Genomic DNA, 24,827 nt, shown 5'->3' on the forward strand with positions numbered 1-24,827 from the left:
CTAATCAAGAAGACAATACAATGACATTTTTAAAGTCCTGAGGAAACCCTGAAATTCTATATCCAGTTAAAGAATTCTTTAAAAAAAAACAAAAAAACAAACAAAAAAAAGAAAACTAGGGGCGCCTGGGTGGCGCAGTCGGTTAAGCATCCGACTTCAGCCAGGTCACGATCTCGCGGTCCGGGAGTTCGAGCCCCGCGTCAGGCTCTGGGCTGATGATGGCTCAGAGCCTGGAGCCTGTTTCCGATTCTGTGTCTCCCTCTCTCTCTGCCCCTCCCCCGTTCATGCTCTGTCTCTCTCTGTCCCAAAAATAAATAAACGTTGAAAAAAAAAAAAAAAAAACTAAAGAGAAAGCAAAGGCATTGTTTGTTCCATGACCAAAGAAGAAATCACAAGAGAAATGGAAACTTATCTTGAAAAGAAATGTTGAAAAACACCTATCCTATAAAAATTTGTGCATACAGTTAAAATGGTAGTTACAAAGAAATTTATAGTATTAAATGTTTTCTTAAAAAAGATTTCAAATCAGTGATTTAACTTACTACCTTTAAGAGCTGGAAAATTAAGAGAAAATTAAACTTAAAGTAGAAAACAAGGAGGAACATGGGGCTCCTGGCTGGCTCAGTTGGTAGAGCATGCAACTTTTGATCTTGGGGTCAAGAATTCAAGTGCAGCATAGGGCAAGGAGCTTACTTTAAAAAAAAAATAAATAAGGAAACCAGAGGAGAACAAAAAGAAGAAGCCAGTGAAGTAGTAGCAAACAGAAAGATAATAGAGGAAATCAATAAAGCCAAAAGATGGTTCTTGGAAAAATTTAATAAAATTGAGAATCCCTCTATCAAGAAACAGAAGGTGGGAGGTACCCTGGGTGGCTTAGTTGGTTGAGCATCCTGATTTTGGCTCAGGTCATGATCCTGGGGTCGTGGGATGGAGCCCTACTTTGGGTTCCATGTTGAATGCGGAGTGTAGAGCCTGCTTGGGATTCTCTCTCTCTTTCCCTCTTCCCCTCTCCCCTGCTCTCTCTCTCTCTCTCTCTCAAAAATAATTTAAAAAAAAAGAAATAGAAGGGATATAGTACAAATTAGCAGTATCAAGATTTACACAGGAGGGGCGTCTGGGTGGCGCAGTCGGTTAAGCGTCCGACTTCAGCCAGGCCACGATCTCGCGGTCCCTGAGCTCGAGCCCCACCTCGGGCTCTGGGCTGATGGCTTAGAGCCTGGAGCCTGTTTCCAATTCTGTGTCTCCCTCTCTCTCTGCCCCTCCCCCGTTCATGCTCTGTCTCTCTCTGTCCCAAAAATAAATAAACGTTGAAAAAAAAATAAAATAAATTAAAAAATATATAAAAAAAAAGAGTTACACAGGGGACATCACTAGAGACATTAAAATGATAATAAGAAAATAATCACTTGGCCACTTAATAAAAAGTGGTCTTAATTAAAACATACCAAAACTGATTCAAGAAGAAAACATCTGAATGCCCTTATATTTGTTAAAGAAAGTAAATTTTATTTTATTTATTTATTAAAAATTTTTTAATGTTTTATTTATTTTTGAGAGAGAGAAAAAGAGAGAGACAGAGTGTGAGTGGGGGATGGGCAGGGAGAGAGGGAGACACAGAATCTGAAGCAGGCTTTAGGCTCCTAGCTGTCAACACAGAGTCCCACATGGGGCTCGAACTCACAAACCATGAGATCATGACCTGAGCCGAAGTCAGACCCTTAACCGACTGAGCCACCCAGCCACCCCCAAAAAAGTAAATTTTAAATAAGAAACTTTTCTAGGAAAACTCTGTGCCCAGATGATTTCACTGGTGAATTCTACCAAACATTTAAGTAAGAAATTGTATCAACCATATGTCATATATTTCAGAAAATAGAAGAGGAATATTTTCTAGCTCATTTCCTGAAGGCAGCATAACCCTGATATCAAAACCTGAGGAAGACATTACAAGAAAAGGGAATTGTAGACCAATATCCCTCATGACCATAGGAACAAATGTCATTGACAACATATGAACACCACAAAGACAGCAACATATGAAAATAATAATATGCCATGACCAAATGTAAGTCATCTTAGGAATGCAAAATGGTGTAATATTAAAAAGTCATTCAACATAAATTGCCACCTTCACAGATTAAAATTAAAAAATGACATGATAATCTTCACAGATGGACAAAAATTATTTGACAAAATTCAATACCCGTTCATGGTAAAACTTCTCAGCAAACTAGGTCTAGAGAGGACCTTCCTCAAACTGATAGAAATAACTATGAAATATCTCCAGGTAATCATCATATTTAATGATGAAATGTTGAACATTTCCTGTAGAGTTGGGAACAAGGCAGTGAGATGTGGCCTTTAGAATGTTTTCCCACCTTTTACTGGATGTTTTCCCACCTTTTACTTGGCAGTAAGCCAAGTAAGAGAGAAAGATTATATTGGAAGAAATAAAATGGCCTTTCTGTGACCTTTACATAATTGCACAGATAAAAACTACTACAGAAACTACAAAGATCCACACAAACTAATGAACCTAACGAGGTTACACATATAAGGTACAAAAATACATTACATACAAAACTCCATTGTATTTTTATGTAGTAGTAAAAGCAAAATGGAAAAGGAATTTATTTACAATGCCATAAAGATAAAAATATTTGGAAGTAAATCTACCTAAATCTGTAAGATATTCCTGAGAGAAATTAAAGAAGACATAACTAAATGCAGAGATAAACCATGTTCACAGATTAGAATATTGCTAATGGCTAAGATACCTGTTTTCCCCAAATTGATCTGTAGATTCACCATAACCCAATCATGAACCCAGAAGGCTTTCTGGTAAATTGACAAGTGATTCTAAAATGAGTATCTAAATGGGAAGAACCTAGAATAGCCAAATCAATTTGGAAAAGAAAAATGCTGGATAAATTATATAACCTGACTTCAAGAATTAATATAAAACTTCAGTAACCAAGGCACTGTGGCATTGGCTTTAGAACAGAGAAACAGATCAATGCACAGAAACAGAGCCACACACACATTGTCAATTGATTCTTTGACAGAGGTCCCAAATTAATCCTGTGCTGAAAATGTAGTCTTTTTACTAATGATGCTGGGACAACTGGATGGATAATTATTATGGGAACATAATGAATTTTATCCACACTTCTCAACAAATATAGATCTTTAAACTATTAGCCTTGAGAAGAAAACATGGATGGATTTTTTTGTGATCTTAGAATAGGCAAAGGCTTCTTAGGGAGGACACAGAAAACACTAGCCAAAAAAAAAAGATAAATTTGATTTCAAAACTTCAAAAACTTCAGTTTGTCAAAATACACCATTAAGAAAAGGCATACAAAGCCCCACACTGGGAGGATTAATAATAAGTTGTACTTTTACATAATAATGATATAGGAAGTATAATGAATTTAATATTCCATTTATATTATAATATATAAAATACTTGAATTCCAGGCATAAACTTCTAACAATGAAACAAAAGGAAAAAATAAGAGAGTTATACCTTATGCTTGATTGTATAGACTATAATAAAAATGATAACACTTCCTAATTTAGTGAAGATATTTTATTTATTTATTTTTTAATGTTTATTCATTTTTGAGAGAGAGACACACACACAGCAGAGACAGAGCATGAGCAGGGGAGGGGCAGAGAGCGAGGGAGACACAGAATCTGAAACAGTCTCCAGGCTCTGAGCTGTCAGCACAGAGCCCGACGCAGGGCTTGAACTCATGGACCGTGACATCATGACCTGAGCCAAAGTCAGATGCTTAATCGAATGAGCCACCCAGGCGCCCCTAGTAAAGATATTTTAATGTAAGACTAATTTTTCTCAGGATATTTTAAGTAACATTTTTATTTATTTATTTTTATTTTTTTCAATATATGGAGTTTATTGTCAAATTGGTTTCCATACAACACCCAGTGCTCATCCCAAAAGGTGCCCTCCTCAATACCCATCACCCACCCTCCCTCCCACCCCCCATCAACCCTCAGTTTTAAGTAACATTTTTAAATAGGATTTCCAAGACAAGGAAACATGCCTTTGTTTTTGGTTTATTGACTATTTCAAATAGTGTGTTTTTACCAGATTGGATTGTGGCAAGCAGGAATTCTATAATTGGTCTTTGATTTGTTAGTGGATATTCAAACAAACCTTCAAAAAAAGGTTAAGAATACTGGAATAAAAATTAGGCCATGAGCAGCCCCAAATACCATAACAAGAAACATAATCTTAAAAAATGTCCTGAAGATGTATGCTTTAGCTGCAGATAAAACACCCACCCCTATTACTGTTGAAACTGCACTTTGTAACTCTGGGTAGCCTAGCAGATACAATGCCTCAATTATTTTTTGGTTTACTGAGGGCTTAGAACTGGAAAAAAATGCATAAGAAATGTGTGCAGAAAAATCGAAAGAAAACCCTATACAAATGACAAGATTAATCATGGATATGGAATCAAGATTGACATTCCAGAATGCCATGAACCCTGTTACTCCCACAATCACAGAAGCAATAGCAAAAGTTACCCACAAGGAACACAGTGGATGAGGAATGAACAATAAGGAAACAATGAACATAGCTGAGGATGCAACAATGACATTTCGAACAGTGTTTTCTAATATTGCGGCAAACTGATCAAAATATATGAATGCCGGGTTGTACACCATTAGGGGAATTTCACACTTTTCGGTTACGCTTCGTTACTGGAATAACATCATCTTCTTATTGGTTGAAGAAGAAACGCCAATGGTCTGAATGAAGCCCCGGGAAGCAATGATTTCATGTGAAGATGAAATATTAATATCATACATAAAAAGTGGAAAATTTGTTAAAAAACTGGGCAAACTGTTTATAAAAGTATTCTTATCATTTACATCTTGCCCGCTATTTTCCATATATTGCACATACTCTCTTAACCAAAACTCTGTAACATTTTTATCTACATATTTACTGTTTTCCAAATCTGCCAGACATTTTTCCAGTTTTTGCCTAGCATCTTTATCCCAGTAGTCAAGAGTTTCAGTAACAATAACCATAACCCTGGGGCCATAATCCGAAAAATAGTCTTCTTCTACATTAAAAAATGGTGTGATGTAGGAATCGTCACTTGCCAAATTTCGAAAGTCTAACCCTTCCTGCACTTGGAAACACCCATATATACTACTAATGATGTACAAAATGTATAGAAGCACTACAAAAAACTTGGACTCAGTGCTTGTGAGAAAAGGGCCTAAATAGTCTCTGAAGAACAAATTCATTGGATGGACATCAGTTTCTTGTTCATCTGGGAGAGAATCACATGGGACACAGCAGGACTTTTTAAATGAAGAACACTTTTGGTCAGGAGTTTCTGGCTTTTTCAACCAACGTAGACAGACTACTTCTCTTTTACCATCCAGGGCCATAAATGCTCCAAAACAGGTGATGTTATAAAAATAACAAAAGAGCAGGGTTGTTCCTGTATAAATGCAAAAGTATTGTACGGACCTGAAAGAGGTCATAATCCCTGTATAGAAGGCCAGGACGTTGGTGATAGTGGTGATTGTAATGGACACTGCCACTTTGGAATAGACACTGGACAGCCGCTGTTTGATGTTATCCATGAGGCTGGTCTTCTGCCAGGCAGAAATCATTATAAACATGTCATCAACCCCAACACCTGTTAAAAAAACAAAGAAACAATTTGCATACATATTAATATCTATGAAAAATTAAACACATAAACTCGAACCATCTTCTTTTTCCATCTCTTAGATCTTATTTATCTTGCCTGATCTGTGCTTTGATACTACTACTTTCTCTGTCACTTTCTCTGGTTGCTTCTGAATCCACAACAGAATCCACCCCTCCCTCTGTAATAACTCTGTGCTTTATTCATACTCTTATTATTTGTACATAGCACAGGATACTCTACTCCTACTCTTCATTTAGGGTGTTGTAATGATGAGTCAGGAAACGTGTTGTAGGTGTTAGTCGAAGCAGGATTAGCATTGTATCTTTGATTCTACTGGATGACTTGAAAGACCATTTTCTCTCATAAACCATCTTAATGAATGCACAAACACACGAAGCCAACATTCTGTTGCTTAAAATATAAACTGGACTTATCTATTCTACAGTTAGCATCTAACCAGCAATGTTTGCACCTCTCAAGATTTCTACTAGAGTTGACACTACTTTCACTCATGTATACCTTTGTTCCCATGTATATTGATGCAAACTCAATAAAATAAATAAGGAAATAACCTGTAATAAAATGCTGATCTAATTTCAATTTGGGGGGATCTTGTGCATGGATTACATGGGAGGGTACTGGGAATTGCAACTTTGCCTCTGATGTTTTACAGGTATGATCAAGAAGATAGAAGACTCTGTATTGACACAAGTCTAAACATTCTGTCATAAACTGCATCCTGACATCCCATGGCTTACCAGCTTTGAGGATTTCACTTGGGCTCAGCAGCACAAAAGGGAAGAATCAGAAGTACTAGGGACCAAGAATGAACTCCTGATATGTATTAGGTATTGAAAAACTAGTTTTATGGTTTATAGAAACTTATTCAGAAATTTTCCTTGAACATTTCTTGCTTGAGTTGCTTAAATCTCACACACACACACACACACTCCTATGTACACACGGACTATTCAGTGCTGGTTTATATTAAATCAATTATGTACACTTTAACTATAGTTGTTTATGGCTGTGGGGAATACTGAGTGGCTAAGCGTGGGTGTGTACTAGGTAGGTGTGTCCTGAAGAGTTAGAGTAAATAAGTTGACATCCAGCAAACAGCTTTTCCACTGTCTCCCCACGGAAACCAAATACTATTCCTTCCAAGTTCCTTACTTTCTAAAATGTAGAATGGATAAAGAAGATGTGGTTTATATATACAGTGGAATACTACTTGGCAATGAGAACAGATGAAATCTGGCCATTTGCAGCAACGTGGATGGAACTGGAGGGTATCATGCGAAGTGAAGTAAGTCAGGCAGAGAAGGACAGATACCATATGTTTTCACTCATATGTGGATCCTGAGTAACTTCACAGAAGACCACGGGGTGGGGGGAGGGGAAAAAAGTTACAGAGAGGGAGGGAGGCAAACCATAAGAGACTCTTAAATACTGAGAACAAACTGAAGGTTGATGGGGGGGTGGGCAGAGGGGAAAGCAGGTGATGGGCATTGAGGAGGGCACCTGTTGGAATGAGCACGGGGTGTTGTATGGAAACCAATTTGACAATAAATTATATTTAACAAAAAATAAATGGTGTCTCTTTAAATTAAAAAAAATAAAATATAATATAAACACCTTTGTTTTTCATGCTTATTGTCAAATAAATTCTGGAAGTACAAGAAAATGCAGAGAAAAAGTGTAAACAACAGTAATTCCACCCTGCATTTTTATGTACATCCATCCAGAATTTGCTCTACACAAATATGCACATATAACTGTATCTCTCTATTTCAAACACCTGGTTTCAATACCAGCATTTTTCATTTAACATTATATATCTACCTCCTTTTGAAGACTGGATATGATTCAAAAGTATTAATGTGCTGTGTTTGAGTTGACCAATCCCATGTTGATATGGAATTAGGTTTTCAAAACTTTTCCGTTCTAAATAATGCTGAAGTGAATATACTCGTTCTGCTCTTTGAGTACTTGTCTAATTGTTAAGACAAATTTCTAAAAATGGAATTGCTAAGCCAAAGATATTTGCTGTTTGATGTTTAAATCTTTTGATTTGCTGCAAAATTGGATTTAAAAAAGTGTGTAACAATTTATAATTTTCTCCCAGCAGAATGAGTATTCATTTATATACAACCTTCCTCATATCTTCAATCTTGCTAATATTTATTAATTTAATAAGAAGACAAGGTATCTCACTTTTGGTTTAATTTGTATCCATTCATTAATTGAGAAGTCAAATTATTTTTTCCCTCTACTTCCAGTGAGGGATGCGTGTGTGTGTGTGTGTGTGTGTGTGCGTTTGTGTGTATGTGTGAACTGCCTGTTCATGTCTCTTGTATGTGTTTTTCCATTTGGGGTACTAGATTTTTCTGCCTCTAAACACACACACTTCAATTTGATTTTCTTCTCTCCTGTCACCTCATTTTGGATCTGTGGAGCCACCTGAATAGAATTATTTTGCTTAATCTAACATAAATTCCTTCCCTTATCTACCCCATACCCCCACATACACAATGTGTAGCTTCACATTTGGTTTTACTCACCTAGAATAAGAAATGGTGAATTTGCAACTATGATCACAAATGGCACCCCAATGTACAACATCAGGCCAAAGCCACTCACCACTGCCAAGGCAGCAGAAATCACTCCAAAGGTTGCAGCCCACATTTTGTTTTGTACACAGTCACACCTGTACATTTGGAGGGAAAAATCATGGAATTTGTGGTGGTAGCTTCCACACTGAAATTCCATCAGTTTATAACATTCTCTACTTGGACATCTGTTCAGAAAGCTCTTGGGCAATCATTCCCATACCTGTCTGCTGAAGACCTTTAATTCCCAGGCACTGTCCCAGACCAAGTGGGAAAAAGGGAGGAGGGAACAGAAAAGCTGTGAATCAGTACTTTTACCAAACTTCCTGAGCAATTCTTCTGCAGCTGGGCAAGCACAAATTCACTCACCACCAGTTCAGAGCCATAAAGATATACCAAATACTTCAGATGGTTAATTACACCCTGATCTTCAAAGGGTGTAAAGGGAATACAACAGCAAAGGGAGGGCAAGTTCTAGCAGAGAAAGTATCCATATTCAGTGCTCTTTTCACCCACCCTTGACTCCAAGTAGCCATAGACGCAATTCTAAACAGCTCTTGTATTTCCAAACCAGTTCAATATGTATTGTGATTAACAAAATGTATGAAAGTCTCCTCCTAAAACGTTTTCAGGATTCTTGTCTACTGGTGAAGAGGGCTCTAGGAAAGTTGCTACTAATTACAAAAGAATTAGAAATGTAGTCCATTAAAAAAATAAAAGTTTATTTATGGGGCGCCTGGGTGGCTCAGTCAGTTAAACAACTGACTTTGGCTCAGGTCATGATCTCATGGTTTGTGGGTTTGAGCCCCATGTTCAGCTCTATGCTGATGGTTTGGAGCTGGGAGCCTGCTTTGGACTTGTTGTCTCCCCTCTCTCTGCCCCTCCCCTGTTCATTCTCTCTCTCTCTCTCTCTCTCTCTCTCTCTCTCTCTCAAAAATAAATAAATGTTTAAAAAATGTTAAGTTTACTTATTTATTTTTGAGAGAGAGCACAAGTGGGGGAGAGAGAGAGAGAGAGAGAGAGAGAGAGAGAGAGAGAGACTACCAAGCAGGCTCCACACTACCAGTGCAGAGCCTGATGTGGGGCTTGAACCCACAAACAATGAGATCATGACCTGAGCCAAAGTCAGACACTTAACCATCTGAGCCACCCAGGCGCCCCTCTAGTCCATTTTTAATAACACAGCCTGTGCCTTTTTCTTTGCTGGACCAACAAAAATGGGAATATATAGGCAGCATTTTAAAATATGGATTCAGCACTTTACCTACCCAATAACCACAATATTACATTTGAAAATATTGACAACCACCTCTGGTTTTATATTTTGCTTTTTTGTTAACTGCTTCAAAACAAATGACTGATACTTGTCTCTAGATATTTTTAGGAGGAGAGAGAAACTAAGTTTGGATTGAAGACTAGGAGAGTCCACTATGGAAATAGAAGCACTGATTCCAATACAGCAACATGACCATGACCTTTAGGCAAGACAACAGTAAAAGAGCTAAACTTTCTTATTCTGCAAAAAAATTTCTACACCATGGTTTTATTTTTTTTTTTTTTCAACACACCAGTGCTATGAGTTAAACTCAGGGCCCCAAACCAACCACATGTGCAAAATTCCAGACCAAAAGTAAAATTCCTTGTTAGAATAAAATTTGATTATAATGAGTACTTTCTTAAAACAACAATGTTGGTTTATAGCAGTTTGAAATAAGAAAGTAACAAAGATGAACTTTGAAATCAGAAAGATGAATGAGTTACATATGACATTCCATCTTTCAAGTTTCTGGATTTTTTGGTATAAAATTTTCAGATGATGTAAGGGAGGCAGTGAAGTATATTATTGCCTATAGTGACTTTATTTTGACTACGTGCTGAGTTGACTTTGTCTAAATGATCTTTACTTTGATGTGCAATAGACAATGGAAGGAAACGTTTTAAGATGGAACGCTGCAGGAGTTTGGTGAATACACCTGCAGATATTCCAGTCTCCAAGAAAGTTTTTTTGTTTTTAAGTTCATTTCTCTTGAGAGAGAGAGGCTGACAGAGAGAGACAGAGAGAGAGAATGGCAAGCAGGCTCCAAACTGTCAGCGCAGAACACAAAGTGGGGCTCAAACCCATGAACCACGAGATCATGACCTGAGCCAAAGCCTAGAGTCAAGACGCTTAGCTGACAGAGCCACCCAGGCACCCCTGAGAAGGATTTTGTTTCAGGCAGTTTATCAGAATGACCTAGGGAAGTCTTAGAACTTTAGATCTCCTGGAACCTGGCTATGCAGATCCTGATTCAGTAGGTTGGTAGGGAAGCTGCAGAATCTTTATGTCTAAAACCTTCCCCAGATGACTCCAGTGCAGGCAGCAAGATGGCCAACCTTCTGAATGTTTTATTTACCTGACAGGGAAGGGCTAAATTAGAACTTATTATTCTTAGACAACAATCTATATGTTTGCTAAGAGATCCACATCTTCCTTCAAAGGTAATGATGTTTCTCATAAGTAAACAACAGTTTACAGTGTATTTGAGAAGGGAAAGATTTTCCAGCTTGTTTCAGAAACGTATCTAATATTTGGTGTAAATGTTGTCATGTCCAAAATGTGAGACAATTTTGAAGGAGACAAGAAGATCAATATACCACTACTTGCTGTAGAATGAGGTTCAGGCTAGAGCATATACTTGAAAAAGTTTGTTCGTATGACTTCACAATCAGACAATAAATACGGAACCCTAAAATAGGTGCAAATAAGGGTTCTGTGTGCGGTAAATGCATATGTGCAAGGATAACCTTCATATGTAAGTGTAAATGAGTCAGGCAGGATGGGCAACGTCTTAGGGACTGTCTAGGAGGCTGTTGTCCAGACCAGGGAAAAGAGATCCTCAGTAATAACAGAGAGGTAGGAGTGGGAGATGTCCTAGGAATTTACAAACACACTCAAAGGAGAATTGGTTTTATTTTAAAGCCTAGAGAAGGCATGTATTGAAGCATCGTGGCAGCAGCTGTGCCTTAAGTATTTCCCTCCTCCCTTTCTTTTTCTCCTTGGACATGCTCCAACTAACTTAGCAAGATGGGAAGCAGGAAGAGAAGGGATAGAAGAGGGCTGGCGAACCAACAGAATGGCAGAAGATATTTGCAAATGACATATAACATAAAGGCTTATTATCCAAAACCTATAAAGAACTTACCAAACTCAACACCTGAAATAATCCAGCGAAGAAAAAGCCAGAAGACACGATTAGACCAAAGAAGGCATCCAGATGGCCAACAGACAAATGAAAAGATACTCAACGTCACTCATCATCAGGGAAATACAAATCAAAACCACGGTGAGATACCACCTCGCACCAGAGTGGCTAAATTAACAACTCAGGAAACAACAGATGTTGGCAAGGATTTGGAGAAATGGGAACCCTCTTGCACTGTGGTGGGAAGGCAAACCCTCTTGCACTGTGGGTGGGAATGCACAATTGGTGCAGCTGCTCTGGAAAACAATGTATCCAAAGGATACAGGAGTGCTGATTCATGGGGGCACATGAACCCCAATGTTTATAGCAGTGCTATCAACAATAGCCAAAATACAGAAAGAGCCCAAATGTCCATCAACTGATGAATGGATAAAGAAGATGTGGTTTATGGGGCGCCTGGGTGGCTCAGTCGGTTAAGCGGCCGACTTCGGCTCAGGTCATGATCTCGCAGTCCGTGAGTTCGAGCCCCGCATCAGGCTCTGTGCTGACAGCTCAGAGCCTGGAGCCTGTTTCAGATTCTGTGTCTCCCTCTCTCTAACCCTACCCCGTTCATGCTCTGTCTCTCTCTGTCTCAAAAATAAATAAATAAACGTTAAAAAATTACAAAAAAAAAAAGAGGATGTGGTTTATATATACAATGGAACACTACTTGGAAATGAGAAAGAATGAAATCTTGCCATTTGCAACTACATGGATGGAACTAGAGGGTATTATGCTATGAAAATTAGTCAGAGAAAGACAAATATCATGTGACTTCACTCATATGAGGACTTTAATATACAAAACAGATGAACATAAGGGAAGGGAAGCAAAAATAATACAAAAACGGAGAGGGACGAAACATAAGAGACTCTTAAATATGGAGAACAAACAGAGGGTTACTGTTGTAGGAGGAGTTGTGGGAGGGGGAAGGGGCTAAATGGGTAAGGGCATTAAAGAATCTACTTCTGAAATCATTGTTGCACTATATTCTAACTAACTTGGATGTAAATTTTAAAAAATAAACTTAAAAATTTTTTAAAAGATGTGGTTTATATATACAATGGAATACTACTTGGCAATGAGAAAGAATGAAATCTTGCCATTTGCAACAACGTGGATAGAACTGGAGGGTATTATGCTAAGTGAAATAAGTCAGTCAGAGAAAGACAGATATCATATGTTTTCACTCATATGTCGAATCTGAGAAACTTAACAGAAGTCCATGAGGGAAGGGAAGGGTAAAAAATCATTTCAAACGGAGAGGGAGGCAAACCATAAGAGACTCTTAAATACAGAGAACTGAGGCTTGATTTGGGGGGGTGAGGTGAGGGGAAAATTGGCAATGGGCATTGAGGAGGGCACTGGTTGGGATGAGCACTGGGTGTTATATGTCAGCAAAGAATCACGGGAATCTACCCTGAAACCAAGAGCACACTGTGTCCACTGTATGTTAGCTAACTTGACAATAAATTATATTCAGGAAAAAAAAAAAAAGAGAACTGGTAAGCTCCTTTCTCCCCATTAAGGGCTATCCCATGCAGCATGCTCTAGCAAAGGGTGCTGGAGGGCACCTTAACTTTAAATCAAGTCACCAATTTTGTTTATTACATGGACACGGACATGGACATTTTAACTCTGGAGGATTTTGTCCTACCTGCTAATGACCACAAAAGTCACATAGCCTGTCTGAGTTTTCATGGGGCAGAGGAAGATCTTGCTCTTACCCACAAAACTTAAAGGGAACAAAGGGAGACAAAAATAAAGTTGCATTATGTTTATACCTCATGAGTCCTATATGTTTCATATGCTGGTTACATAAACATAAAGTCTTCAAAGACAAATAAATATAAATCATTTTCTAGGGGTGTCTGGCTGGCTCAGTCGGTTAAGCATCCAACTCTTGGTTTTGGCTCAGGTCATGATCTCCTGGTTTGTGAGTTCAAGCCATGTGTAGGGCTCTGCTCTGACAGCGCAGAGCCTGCTTGGGATTCTTTCTCTCCCTGTCTCTCTGCCTCTCCTCTGCTCACTCAACCATGCTCTCTCTTTCAAATTAAATAAATATTAAAAAAATCATTTTCTAATTGCCTTCAGTATAAGATTTTCTGTACCACTGTCCATAATTATTAGTAAAGATAAGCGAGAATTGTTATAAATGTGTATCTTCAGAACCAACTACCTAGTAGGAAAGTTTTGTCAAGCCAATTGTTGGTACCTTGGAGATTCCACACTAGGTTAACATTATTTTTATACTCTAATGACTTTAACAAGACTGAATTTGGTCTTTTCTCCTTCCCATCCTTCCTCCCCTATTTTCTCCCTCCCTCCCTCTTACCCTTCCTTCTTAGTTTTTTGATTTTGTTTGTTTTCTAGGGAATGTGGTCTTTCTTTCCAAAATAACAAAGTTGCGAGGTAGTTTATTAACTCTAACGAGATACCCATCATGGTTAACTCCCTCTACCTACTGGGGCCTTATGTTTCTCTACCTGAAAATCTAGAGAGTTGAATTATATCATTTGTTCCCAAGCCTACCTATACAGGAGAATCAATTAAAGACATTTTTGAAATATAGATTTTCAGACTGAAACCCCAGAGACTTGATTCAATAGGTGGCTTCAGAATAAGTAGGTGTAGAGTCCTCTCTGGAACTCTGCTGTGAGAATCACTCAATTAATATATTCTATGGGGTTATTTCTACAACTAAATACTGGTGTTTGCTGATATTTTCAGTATTTTAGCTTTCTGATTACAAGAGCTCAAACTAACCCTAATGCCTAGATAATAATTTTTAAGTGCTTAACAAGGTAAACCCCACATCCGAACAATGGGGACACCCAAGTCAATTAAATTAGAGATTGATTTTTTATATAGTTAAAAGTACTCGTTCAAATTTATACAGAAATAAGGACTTGTTTAATTCTATCAGCATATCTGCTTCCAAATGGAACAATTAATCACAATTGGCACAATATGTAAAGTAAAAACCATATGCCAAATCAAACAAAACTGGCCATAATTTCTTTATTTGTTTTTACGATTCCATCTGATTGCACACTATTGCTAATGGGGGTTGGGAAGAAAAGAAAGTTTAAAAAATAAGAGTTTAGTGCTGGATATCAGCAAAACATGGCGTAGGAATTTCCCAAGTCTCATCCTGACAAAGAAATATAGAAAAACGGGCATATATTTTCAGAATTCTGTGAACTCTGCAAAGCAGTCAAAAGCTTACAGCAACTAAGCAAGTGCTAAATGAAAGAAAATCAGGGGAGTACTTCAAAATAGTAGGAATGTTTTATAGTGATTTTACATGCCCTGTCTCCCTCTCCAGTGTGATAGTCGTCTTAAAGTGGCAGTGATCATAATGTGGCAGATGTGTTAAAGTGGCCCCAGTCCCAAACTGTCCCTCAGACAGCAGGGATCTTAAAGTGGTAACAGCTCATGTTACCATGATGGAGCCATTTCCCTGTTTTTGGAGGAAGCAGAGCAGAGATTATTCCTAAAATATTTTATATGTCTGTTCTAACCTATTTGGGGGCTACCTGAAGGACTGATGCAAGGCACTCCTCTGTTTTGTCTAACTCAAAACTCAGGTTGAGAAAGCTGGAAACACCACAAGTTGAATGAACAAACCTCATGTGCATAGAGCAAAAGATTATAGCTCAAAAACACAAAAGTCTGCCTATGGAAAAAGATGAGAAACATTTCTCTGGGAATTTAGGATATTAAAAAGCACTCAGTTATACTGGGGAATTTAGAAAATTACCCAGGGCAAGATGTATGCTCAGAAAAGACCTAAGAAGACCCTAAGCTTTCACCTAGGGCTGATCCCTAGGTACAGTGTAAGCCTTGGTAAGTGTTGGAGGTTCCAGGCACAGAACCATTTTGCAAACACTGGGAGAGCTCCTGGCATCCAAGGAAATCTATGTCAAAACACTAGCTAAGGTACAGAAACTTCAGTGAACACAAAAAACAATAATTACAGTCTTTCCATAATAGTTTCAGAAAATCACAAAGAAAATGGACCACTAATTTCAAATAAACACATAGGAAAACAACAGAAAACCCTGGGGAAGGTGGAATCTGATTTCCAGTTAGCCAAATGTCCAGTTTTCTACACAACCACCACCACCACCAATAACAAATCACAAGGTATATAAAGATAGAGGAGAGTGTGGTTCAAACGATGTGTGAAACAAAATAAATAGACAGAAATCATCCTTGAGGAAAGACAGAGCTAGGACTTACTAGACAAAGACTATAAACACTTTTCTAAATATGCTTACAGAGCTAAAGAAGAGCTCTGACAAGGAAATAAGAAAAACAATGTATGAGCAAAATAATAATATAAAGAGGTAGACATTTTTTAAAGGAACCAAACAGAAATTCTGGAACTGAAAAATACAATAACTGAAATGACAGAACACAAACCCAAAAACACTAGACGCATTCAACAGCAGGTCTAATAGGCAGAAGAATCAATGAACTGAAAATAGGACAATTGAAATGTATGGAGTCTAAGAGACATAAAGAAAAAAGGATGAAGAAAAGTGAGAAGAACCTCAGAGATCTGTGGGTCTACCAGCCAGTAGATCAACATACACATTATGGGAGTTCCAGGAGAGAGAGAAAAGGAGGCAGGAAGAATATTTAAAGAAATAATGGCTGAAAACTTCCCAAATTTGGTAGAAGATATGAAGCTACAAATCCAAGAAGCTTAATGAAGTTCAAATAGGATGAACTCAAAAAGACCCAGACTGAGAACATGATCATCAAATCATTGAAAGCCAAAGGCAAAGAGAGTCTTGGAAGCACTGAGAGAGGAGCAACTCACCAAATATAAGGGACCCTTAATAAGTGTAAAAGCTGATTGCTTATTAGAAGCCATGGAGGCAAGGAGACAATGGGATATTTCTAGTGCTTAAAGAAAAAAAAACATCAACTAAAATTCTGTATTCATCAAAACTGTCCTTCAAAAATGAAGGAGAAATTAAGACATTCCAGATAAACAAGAGCTAAGCGGGCTTGTTAATCAGACCTGCCCTATATGAGATGGTAAAAGGAATCCTTCAGGCTGAATAGAAAGAATAAAAAGTAATGCTAAGTCATATGCGGAAACATAGGTCTTGGTCAAATATAACAGCAAGTATTATTATATTTTTGGTTTATAATCCTACATTTTATTACCTACAGAATTTAGAACATAAAAATAATTATAACTCTGTTATTGGGCATAGAGTGTATACAGACATAATTTGTGACAACAACAACATAAAGAGTGGGGGACAGAGGTGTATAGAAGCAGCAGATTTGTGTGTTTTTGAAGTTAAGTTGGTATCAGCTTAATGTAGGTTGTTTTATACTTAGAATTATATGAATCAGCATGGTAACCATAAAGAAAATCTCACAAAATCATGGCAAAAGGAAATGAGAAGAGAATCAAACAACTCATTAGAAAAATAGAAACTAAACATAGAAAAAGGGATAATGGATGAAGTGAGGGACAAAAAAACCGTTTGATACACAGAATACAAATAGCAAAATAGCAGAAGTCCTTCCTTGTCAGCAGTTATTTTAAATGTAAAAGGATTAAACTCTTGAATAAAAGGGTAGAAATTGACAGAAGGGATAAAATAACATGATTGAACTATATGCTGTCTACAAGAGACTCATTATAGATCCAAAGACATAAATAGATTGAAAGCTAAAGGATGGAGAAAGATATTCCATATAAATATAACCAAAGGAGGGCAGGATTGAATATACTTCTATAAGACGAAATAGATTTTATTTTATTTTTTTTTTAATTTTTTTTTTTAACGTTTTATTTATTTTTGAGACAGAGAGAGACACAGCATGAACGGGGGAGGGGCAGAGAGAGAGGGAGGCACAGAATCGGAAGCAAGCTCCAGGCTCTGAGCCATCAGCCCAGAGCCCGACGCGGGGCTCGAACTCACGGACCGCGAGATCGTGACCTGGCTGAAGTCGGACGCTTAACCGACTGCGCCACCCAGGCGCCCCTAGATTTTATTTTAAAAACAGTTAAAAGAGACAAAAAAGGGCATTATATAGTGATGAAAAGAACAATTCATCAAGAAGATTCAACTACAACCATACATGCACTGCCAATAGAGACCAAAAATGAAACAAATATTAACAGACTTGTAGACAGAAATAGATGGAGAATTCAATATGCCACTTTCAATAATGTATAAAACATCTAGGCCAATAATCTATAAGGAAACAGAAGAAATGGACAACACAAAATAAATTAGACCTTACAGAGATATATACAACACTCAACCCAATGATAGAAGAATATACATTATTCTCAAGTGAACATGAAACATTCTCTGGAATACAGCATACGTTAGGTCACAAAACAAGTCTGAAAATGTAAAAATATTGAAATTACCCAATGTATCTTTTTAACCAACAATGGAATGGAGCTACAAATGAATAATAGAGGGAAAACTGGATAATTCAAAATGTATGGAAATTAAGCAACTCACTATCAAATAACCAATGGGTCAAAGAATAAATCACAAGGAAATTAGAAAATAGTTGGCAACAAATGAAAATAAAGACACAGCAAAACATAACTTACAGGATATAGCAACACCAGTGTTCATAGGTAAATTTATACTACATTAAAAAAGAAAAAAAAGGTCTTCAATCACCTTATGGCACTAGACATATCGCAGAAATAGAAACAAAATAAAACAAAACAAAACCCAAAGCTAACAAGGAAGGAAATGAAAAGATTAGAATAGAGATATATGCAATTGAGACTAGAAAAACAATGGAGAGAACCAACAAAGCCAGAAATTGATTATTTAAAAAGATCAACAAATTGATAAACTCTTATCTACAGTGACAAAGAAAAAAGAAGACAGAAATAACTAAATCAGATATGAAATTGAAGACATTACTACTAACCTTAGAGAAATATGAAGGAGTATAAAAGAACACTATAGGGTTGTCTGGGTGGCTCAGTTGGTTGAGCTCCGACTTTGTCTCAGGTCATGATCTCACGATTGATGGTTTTGAGCCCTGCATGGGGCTCACTGCTGTCAGTGCAGAGCCCACTTTGGATCCTCTGCCCCCACCCTCCACCACCTCTCTCCCTCTTGTGCACTCTCTCTCAAAAATAAATAAACATTAAAAAAATAAAGAATGCTATAAACAACTTATGCCAACAAACTATATGAAATGCACAAATTCTAGAAACACATAAATGACCTAAACTGACTCAAGATGAAATAGAAAACCTCAAAAGACATTGAATAAGTAAAAAGGCTGAATCAGTAATCAAAAACCACCCAAAAAGAAAAGTCCAAGACCATATGGCTTCACTGGTAAATTTTAATAAACATGTAAAGAAGAAGTAACACCAATCCTTCTCAAGTTCTTCCAAAAAGTTGAAAAGGAAGAAACACTCTCTAACTCATTCTATGAGACCAACATTACACTGATACCAATCCCAGACAAAGGTTACAAGAAGAAAACTATAGATCAATATCTTACGAATGTAGATTCAAATGTCCTTAATAATATTCTGCAAACCCAATTCAATAGCACGTTAAAGATTATACATCATTACCAACTAGGATTTATCCCAGGAATGCAAGAGTGGTTCAACACGGGAAAAATCAATCAAGTAACAGATCACACTAATAGAACAAAGGATAAAACCTACATGATCATCGTGCTCGCTTCGGCAGCACATATACTAAAATCTACATGATCATCTCAATAGATGCAAAAAAGGCATTTGACAAAATCCAACACCCAATTATGATTTAAAAAAAAACCTCAAAAACAAGGAATAGAAAGGAACTTCCTCAAAATGATAGGGACCATTATAAGAACTGAATATCTAGCAATATAATCCACAGTGAAAGCTGAAAGATTTCCCTTCAAAATCAGGAACAAGATAAAGATGCCCACTTTCACCAATGACACTTGACATTGAAGTGGAAGTGCTATCCAGAGGAATTAAATAAGAAATGGAAATAAAAGGAATCCAAATTGGAAATGAAGAAGTATAACTGTCTCTTTGCACAGATTACATGATTCTATATATGAAAATTCCCAAGAAACCACAATAAAACTAATAGAGTTAATAAACAAATTGAGCAAAGCTGCAGCATACAAGCTCAACACACAAATACCAGCTGTGTTTCTATATACGTGCAATGAACAATCCAAAAATGAAATGAAAAAAGCAATTCCATTTAGTGTTTAAAAGAATAAAATATTTAGAAATAAATTTAACCAAGGAGGTGAAAGACAGAAAGCTACAAAACTCTAGTGAAAGAAACTAAAGAAGACCTAAGTTAATGGAAATGCAACCTTAGTTCACGGGGAGGAAGACAGTATTGTTAAAATGTTAATCTCACTTAAAACAACCTACAGATTCAACACAATCTTTATCAAAATTTCAATGACCTTCCCCCCACCCCAGAAATGGAAAAGTCAACCCTCAAATTCATATGGAATTGCAAGGGTCCTAGATATCCAAAATAATCATGAAAAAGACGATAAAAATTGGAGGGCTGAGATTTCCAGATTTCAAAACTCATAACAAAGCTACAGGAATCAAAACAGTGTGGTCCTGGCACATCAACAGACATGTAGGCTCATGGCATATAATTTAGAGTCCAGAAATAAACCCATACATCTACAACCAATTGATTGTTTACAAGGATGCCAAGTCCAATCAACTGGGAAAGAATAGTCTGTTCATCACATGGGACTTGGAAAACTGGATTTCCAGCAATCAACATGGAAACATGGATTTCCACATGGATTTCCATGCACAAGAATGAAGTTAAACCCCTACTCACACTACATATACAAATGTGAACTAAAAATTGATCAACAACCTAGATATGAGGGCTAAAACCATAAAACTCTTAGAAGGAAACACAGGGCAAATGTGCATGACATTGAACTTGTCAATGGATTATTAGATATAAGTAGCAAAAGAAAAAAAATAAGATAAAGTGGATTTCATCAAAATTAAAAACTCTTGTGCATTAAAGACATTATCAAGAAAGTGAAGAGACAATACACAGAGTGGGAGAAAATATTTATAAATCATATATCTGATAAAGGTTTAATATTTAAAACATACAAAATACTGAGGTGTCTGGGTGGTTCAGTCAGTTGAGTAACCGACTTCAGCTCAGGTCATGATCTCATGGTTTGTGGGTTCACGCCCCACATCATGCTCTGTGCTGGCAGTGTGAAGCCTGATTGGGATTCTCTCTCTCTCCTCTCTTTATGACCCTCCCCCATTCATACTTCTTCTCTCTCGAAATAAAAAAGAATAAACTTAAAACCAAATATACAAAGTACTCACCAACAATAGGACTCAAAAACAAAAAGACAACCACATTAAAAAATGGGCAAAGGACTTGCATAGACATTTCTCCAAAGATGTACATATGGCTAATAAACACATGAAAAGATACTTAAGATCATTAGGAGTTAGGGAAATGTAAATAAAACCACACTTTGTCACTATTAAGTTGACTATTATCAATAAAACAAAAAACAAGTGTTGGTGAGGATGTGGAGAAATTGGAACCTTTATACATTGCTGGTAGGATTTGGTGGCTCTTCAAAGAACTGAACATAGAATTATGACTCCACCCACCAATTCCATTCCCAGGTATATACTGAAAATGATTGAAAACAGGAGCTCAAGAAAATATTTGTACATCAATGTTCATTGCAGCATTATTCACAAAAGCCAAAAAGTGGAAACATTCCAAGTGCCCATCAACAGTTAAGTGTATAAACAAACAGTGCTGTATGTATACGGTGAAATACCAGTCATAAAAATGAATGAAGTTTTGATACGTGCTAGGATATAGAGGAACCTTGAAAACATTATGCCAAGTGAAATAAGCCAGTCACAAAAGTACAAATATTGTGTGATTCCACTTATATGAAATCTCTAGAATAAGCAAATTCATAGAGGTAGAAAGGAGATGAAGGTTAGCCGGGACTGGGGGGAGGCCATGGAGAGTTACTGCCTACGGGTTATACAGTTTCTGTTTGGGGGGATGGAAAGATTTAGAGACAGACAGTTGTGGGGCGCCTGGGTGGCTCATTAAGCGTCCGACCGGCTCAGGTCATGATCTCCTGGTTTGTGGGTTCGAGCCCCGCGGAGGCTATGTGCTGACAGCTCAGAGCCTGGAGCCTGCTTCCAATTCTGTCTCCTTCTCTCTCTACCCCTCCCCCACTTGTGCTCTGTCTCTCTCTATCAAAAATAAATAAATGTAGGAACATAAAAATGAAAAAAAAAAAAACCAGATAGTTGTGATGGTTGCACAACAGTGTGAATGTAATTAATGCCACTGAAATATACACTTAAAAATGATTAGAATGCCATATTTTATATCAATTATATGTATTTTGCTACCCAAAAATATCTGTTAAAAAGAGTTAAGAAACAATGAAACCATTTTACCTGTAGCCAGATAGGATTGCAAATAATATGATTAGAAGGTATGCCAAGTGAAACAGAGGGATCACTGTCATCAAAGTTGCTTCAAGTTCCAGTTGTCTAGAAATTGATGTAAAGTAGACCACCTGCCACAAAAATTTAGTCAAGTAAATAACTTTTCATTCCAATATTTGTGTGAGTTACAAACCCTATTGAAACACTGTAGCTTACTGATTGAAACATGTTAAGATTTAGTAAAAGATCAAAATATGTGAATCGTGATTTTAGAATAAAGAAGATTAACATAAGTGTGCTTCTTCCCACAAATCTGTGGCACGCTTTCCAAAGTTCAGGAGGTTTAAACCCTCCTGAATACACAAAATCTGAGATCTACCTAAGATTGTGAAACCATTCATAATTACAGAAATTGTGGCTTTTTCTAAAATTTTAGTAGGTCGTTGTCTTTTACTATTTTAATTTCATCGATATTTCAGAAGGATCTGGTATTTTTCCAATAGTTGTCTCACTTTGACCAGGCTTATTCACAACTATTAGTTACAGAATAGCTAGCATGTGCCTGGCACTAGGCTATATAACTTACTTGGTAAACGGTGAGCTAATTCTCTTTTCAATAATACCATGGAACTTCTTAAAAGTTTGTTGCTTTTATTCAATGAACCCCAAACACATTTCAGAGGGTTCCCCCAAATAGCAAAGACTTTAAGAGTAAGGATTTTAAAGTAATTTGACTGGAAAACCTGATGATCAATGTCTGCACTGAGCAGACCTACCTTAGGGATGTAGGATTTGTGTTTTCCACCAGAATATTATTAAGGATTTATGCTGTGTGGCATCCTTTGGTGTGTGAGATTAAGGAAGTTGGATTAAGTGCCAAACAGAGTAGAGCACTCCCAGCTGCAAGTCAAGGACTCCAACAAATAATGCAGGAGTGCTACTACTTGGAAAACGTGTTCTTACCCCTCCCACCTTCTCCTGGTCTCCCTATAAAACTCAGCCACCAGATACCTGGATCCTCTTCGAGGCCAGACTCTTTTCAATGTTGCTAGATTGGTTCAGAAAATGGGTCAACCATTTCTTACTAAGCTCGCTGTCCTCTCCATCCTCAGTTTTCAGGTAGTAGAGCAGCCTCACGGCTTTGGCTTCCAGGAGTAACTGGTTCATTCCCATCCTCTCGCCTAAGAAGTTTCCTCCAATGGTGCCAGCCAGGTAGGTGGGCTGACCGGTGTGGTTGTAGATTGGGAAAGTGACATTTCTCAGGTCGAGGTCCCTGTTCATCTGCCAGGCATACAGGAGTGGGTTGGAAGGCACGCAGAGACCCTGGTGCTTGGCACACACCTGATTGTAGTGGATCTGGGTTCCGTTTTCCCCCATCGCATACAGATCCTGGATCACGTCATCCACTTTACTAACTTCTGATAAGATTGCTGGTTCTAGCAGGGAGGTGGTGTTGGAGACCGCTAGAATACAAGCGAAATTGACCTCGGTGCTCTTCCTGGAGATGGAGAAGCGGTGAGAGTCGTTGGCGGTGAAGCGTTCCTGCACAAAGCGCCGCTCGACCTTGGCTGGGCTCCCTATTGGGGTGTACTGCTCCTCGAGGTTTTCTTTTACATCCTTGGGCAGGTAAATCAAACCGGTGCCCAGAGCGGCCGTCAGCACCATGGGCACCAGCAGGAAGATTCAGGGGTGCGCGCCCACTTCGCATCCCAGCCTTCGGAAGAGGCAGGAGAGGGGCCCCTCCAGGCAGCTGGTGTGGCAACGGGGTCTCTCGGACACCTGGTTTTCCGACGGTGATGCTGGCAGCGAGGAATCCCCCCTCACTGACACCGGATGTGAATGGGGCGCCCCAGCGGGCTCTGGCAACTGCCCCGAAGCCCAGGTCATCTCGGGTTCCTGTCTTCCACCAAAGAACTGCTCTGACTTGTGCTTAGAGGCGGGGAGCGGCTCTGAGCCCGGCCCTGCCATGGGTTCCCGCCTCGCCTCTGACCTGGGCTCCTGCTCCTCTGCTGGGGCTCCCGCTCTGCCGGCGCTTCCGCCTCCGGCCAGGCCTCTGGCTCCACCTTGCAGGGAGGAAGGCTCATTTCCGGGAAGGAAAGGCCAGGGTCTCAAACGTGACAGCAGATTAGAAAGCAGCCACTGGACTGAGCACCCGTCTCCGCCCCACACGACGGTTTCCTGGAGAAATTCTGCGGAAGTCTGTTTGAGTTCTGGCCGCTTGCGCCTGGATCCCGGAAGCTTCCCTTGGGGAGCACGTGTTTTGACTCATAGCCCATCCAGCCCCAAATTTGTCTGTGGCGTGCCTGATGCTCCCAGGAAGTTAGTACACAAACACTACTTAACGGTAAGATGCATGCCTCTTCTACAAGACTTACACACACACACACACACACACACACACACACACAAATACACAAATGTGGTGTCACCTTTCCGGGGAGCATCCAGTAACACAGTTCTCGGGTAAGGTGAACCTCGTACCCCTGGTTTAGTGGTCTTGAGCAGGTTCTTAAGAATTATGAAAATTGCTTGCCATGTTTTTCATGGTTGGTAGTCACCTAATATTATTGTGATTGTGTTTTTATGTGGGTAGGTCTAGCATTTTAATGAAATCTCCAGATTGTAAGACTACCAAGTCCAAGAGTTTGAGAAAGGTAATTTTAACAGTATTTTCAAGGAGAAAGAAATAGGAGATTTTGTTAAGCTGCCTCTCCAGAAAGTCATTCTTTAAGAGCGACCTTATTAAAATAACCACAAGATGGCACCCGTTTTCTATTTTCAAAGTTATGGTAAAGGAAACTGAAGATTCCTTCTCTCTTTC

The 24,827-nt window shown here is 38.3% G+C and overlaps 1 protein-coding gene across 1 annotated transcript; it reads right to left on the reverse strand.

The window, feature by feature from the left end:
• Window positions 1-4,173: 4,173 nt before the first annotated feature.
• On the reverse strand, window positions 4,174-24,494 carry LOC122471006 (patched domain-containing protein 3-like). Its single transcript, XM_043559328.1, is given in 4 exon segments — window positions 4,174-5,690; window positions 8,267-8,412; window positions 22,016-22,137; window positions 23,018-24,494. Coding segments are annotated over 4 exon segments (2,742 nt in total). The 5' UTR covers window positions 23,975-24,494.
• Window positions 24,495-24,827: the final 333 nt, after the last annotated feature.

The sequence above is a fragment of the Prionailurus bengalensis genome, chromosome D3 (genome assembly GCF_016509475.1).
Source record: "Prionailurus bengalensis isolate Pbe53 chromosome D3, Fcat_Pben_1.1_paternal_pri, whole genome shotgun sequence".
In the NCBI taxonomy this organism is placed as follows: Eukaryota; Metazoa; Chordata; class Mammalia; order Carnivora; family Felidae; genus Prionailurus; species Prionailurus bengalensis.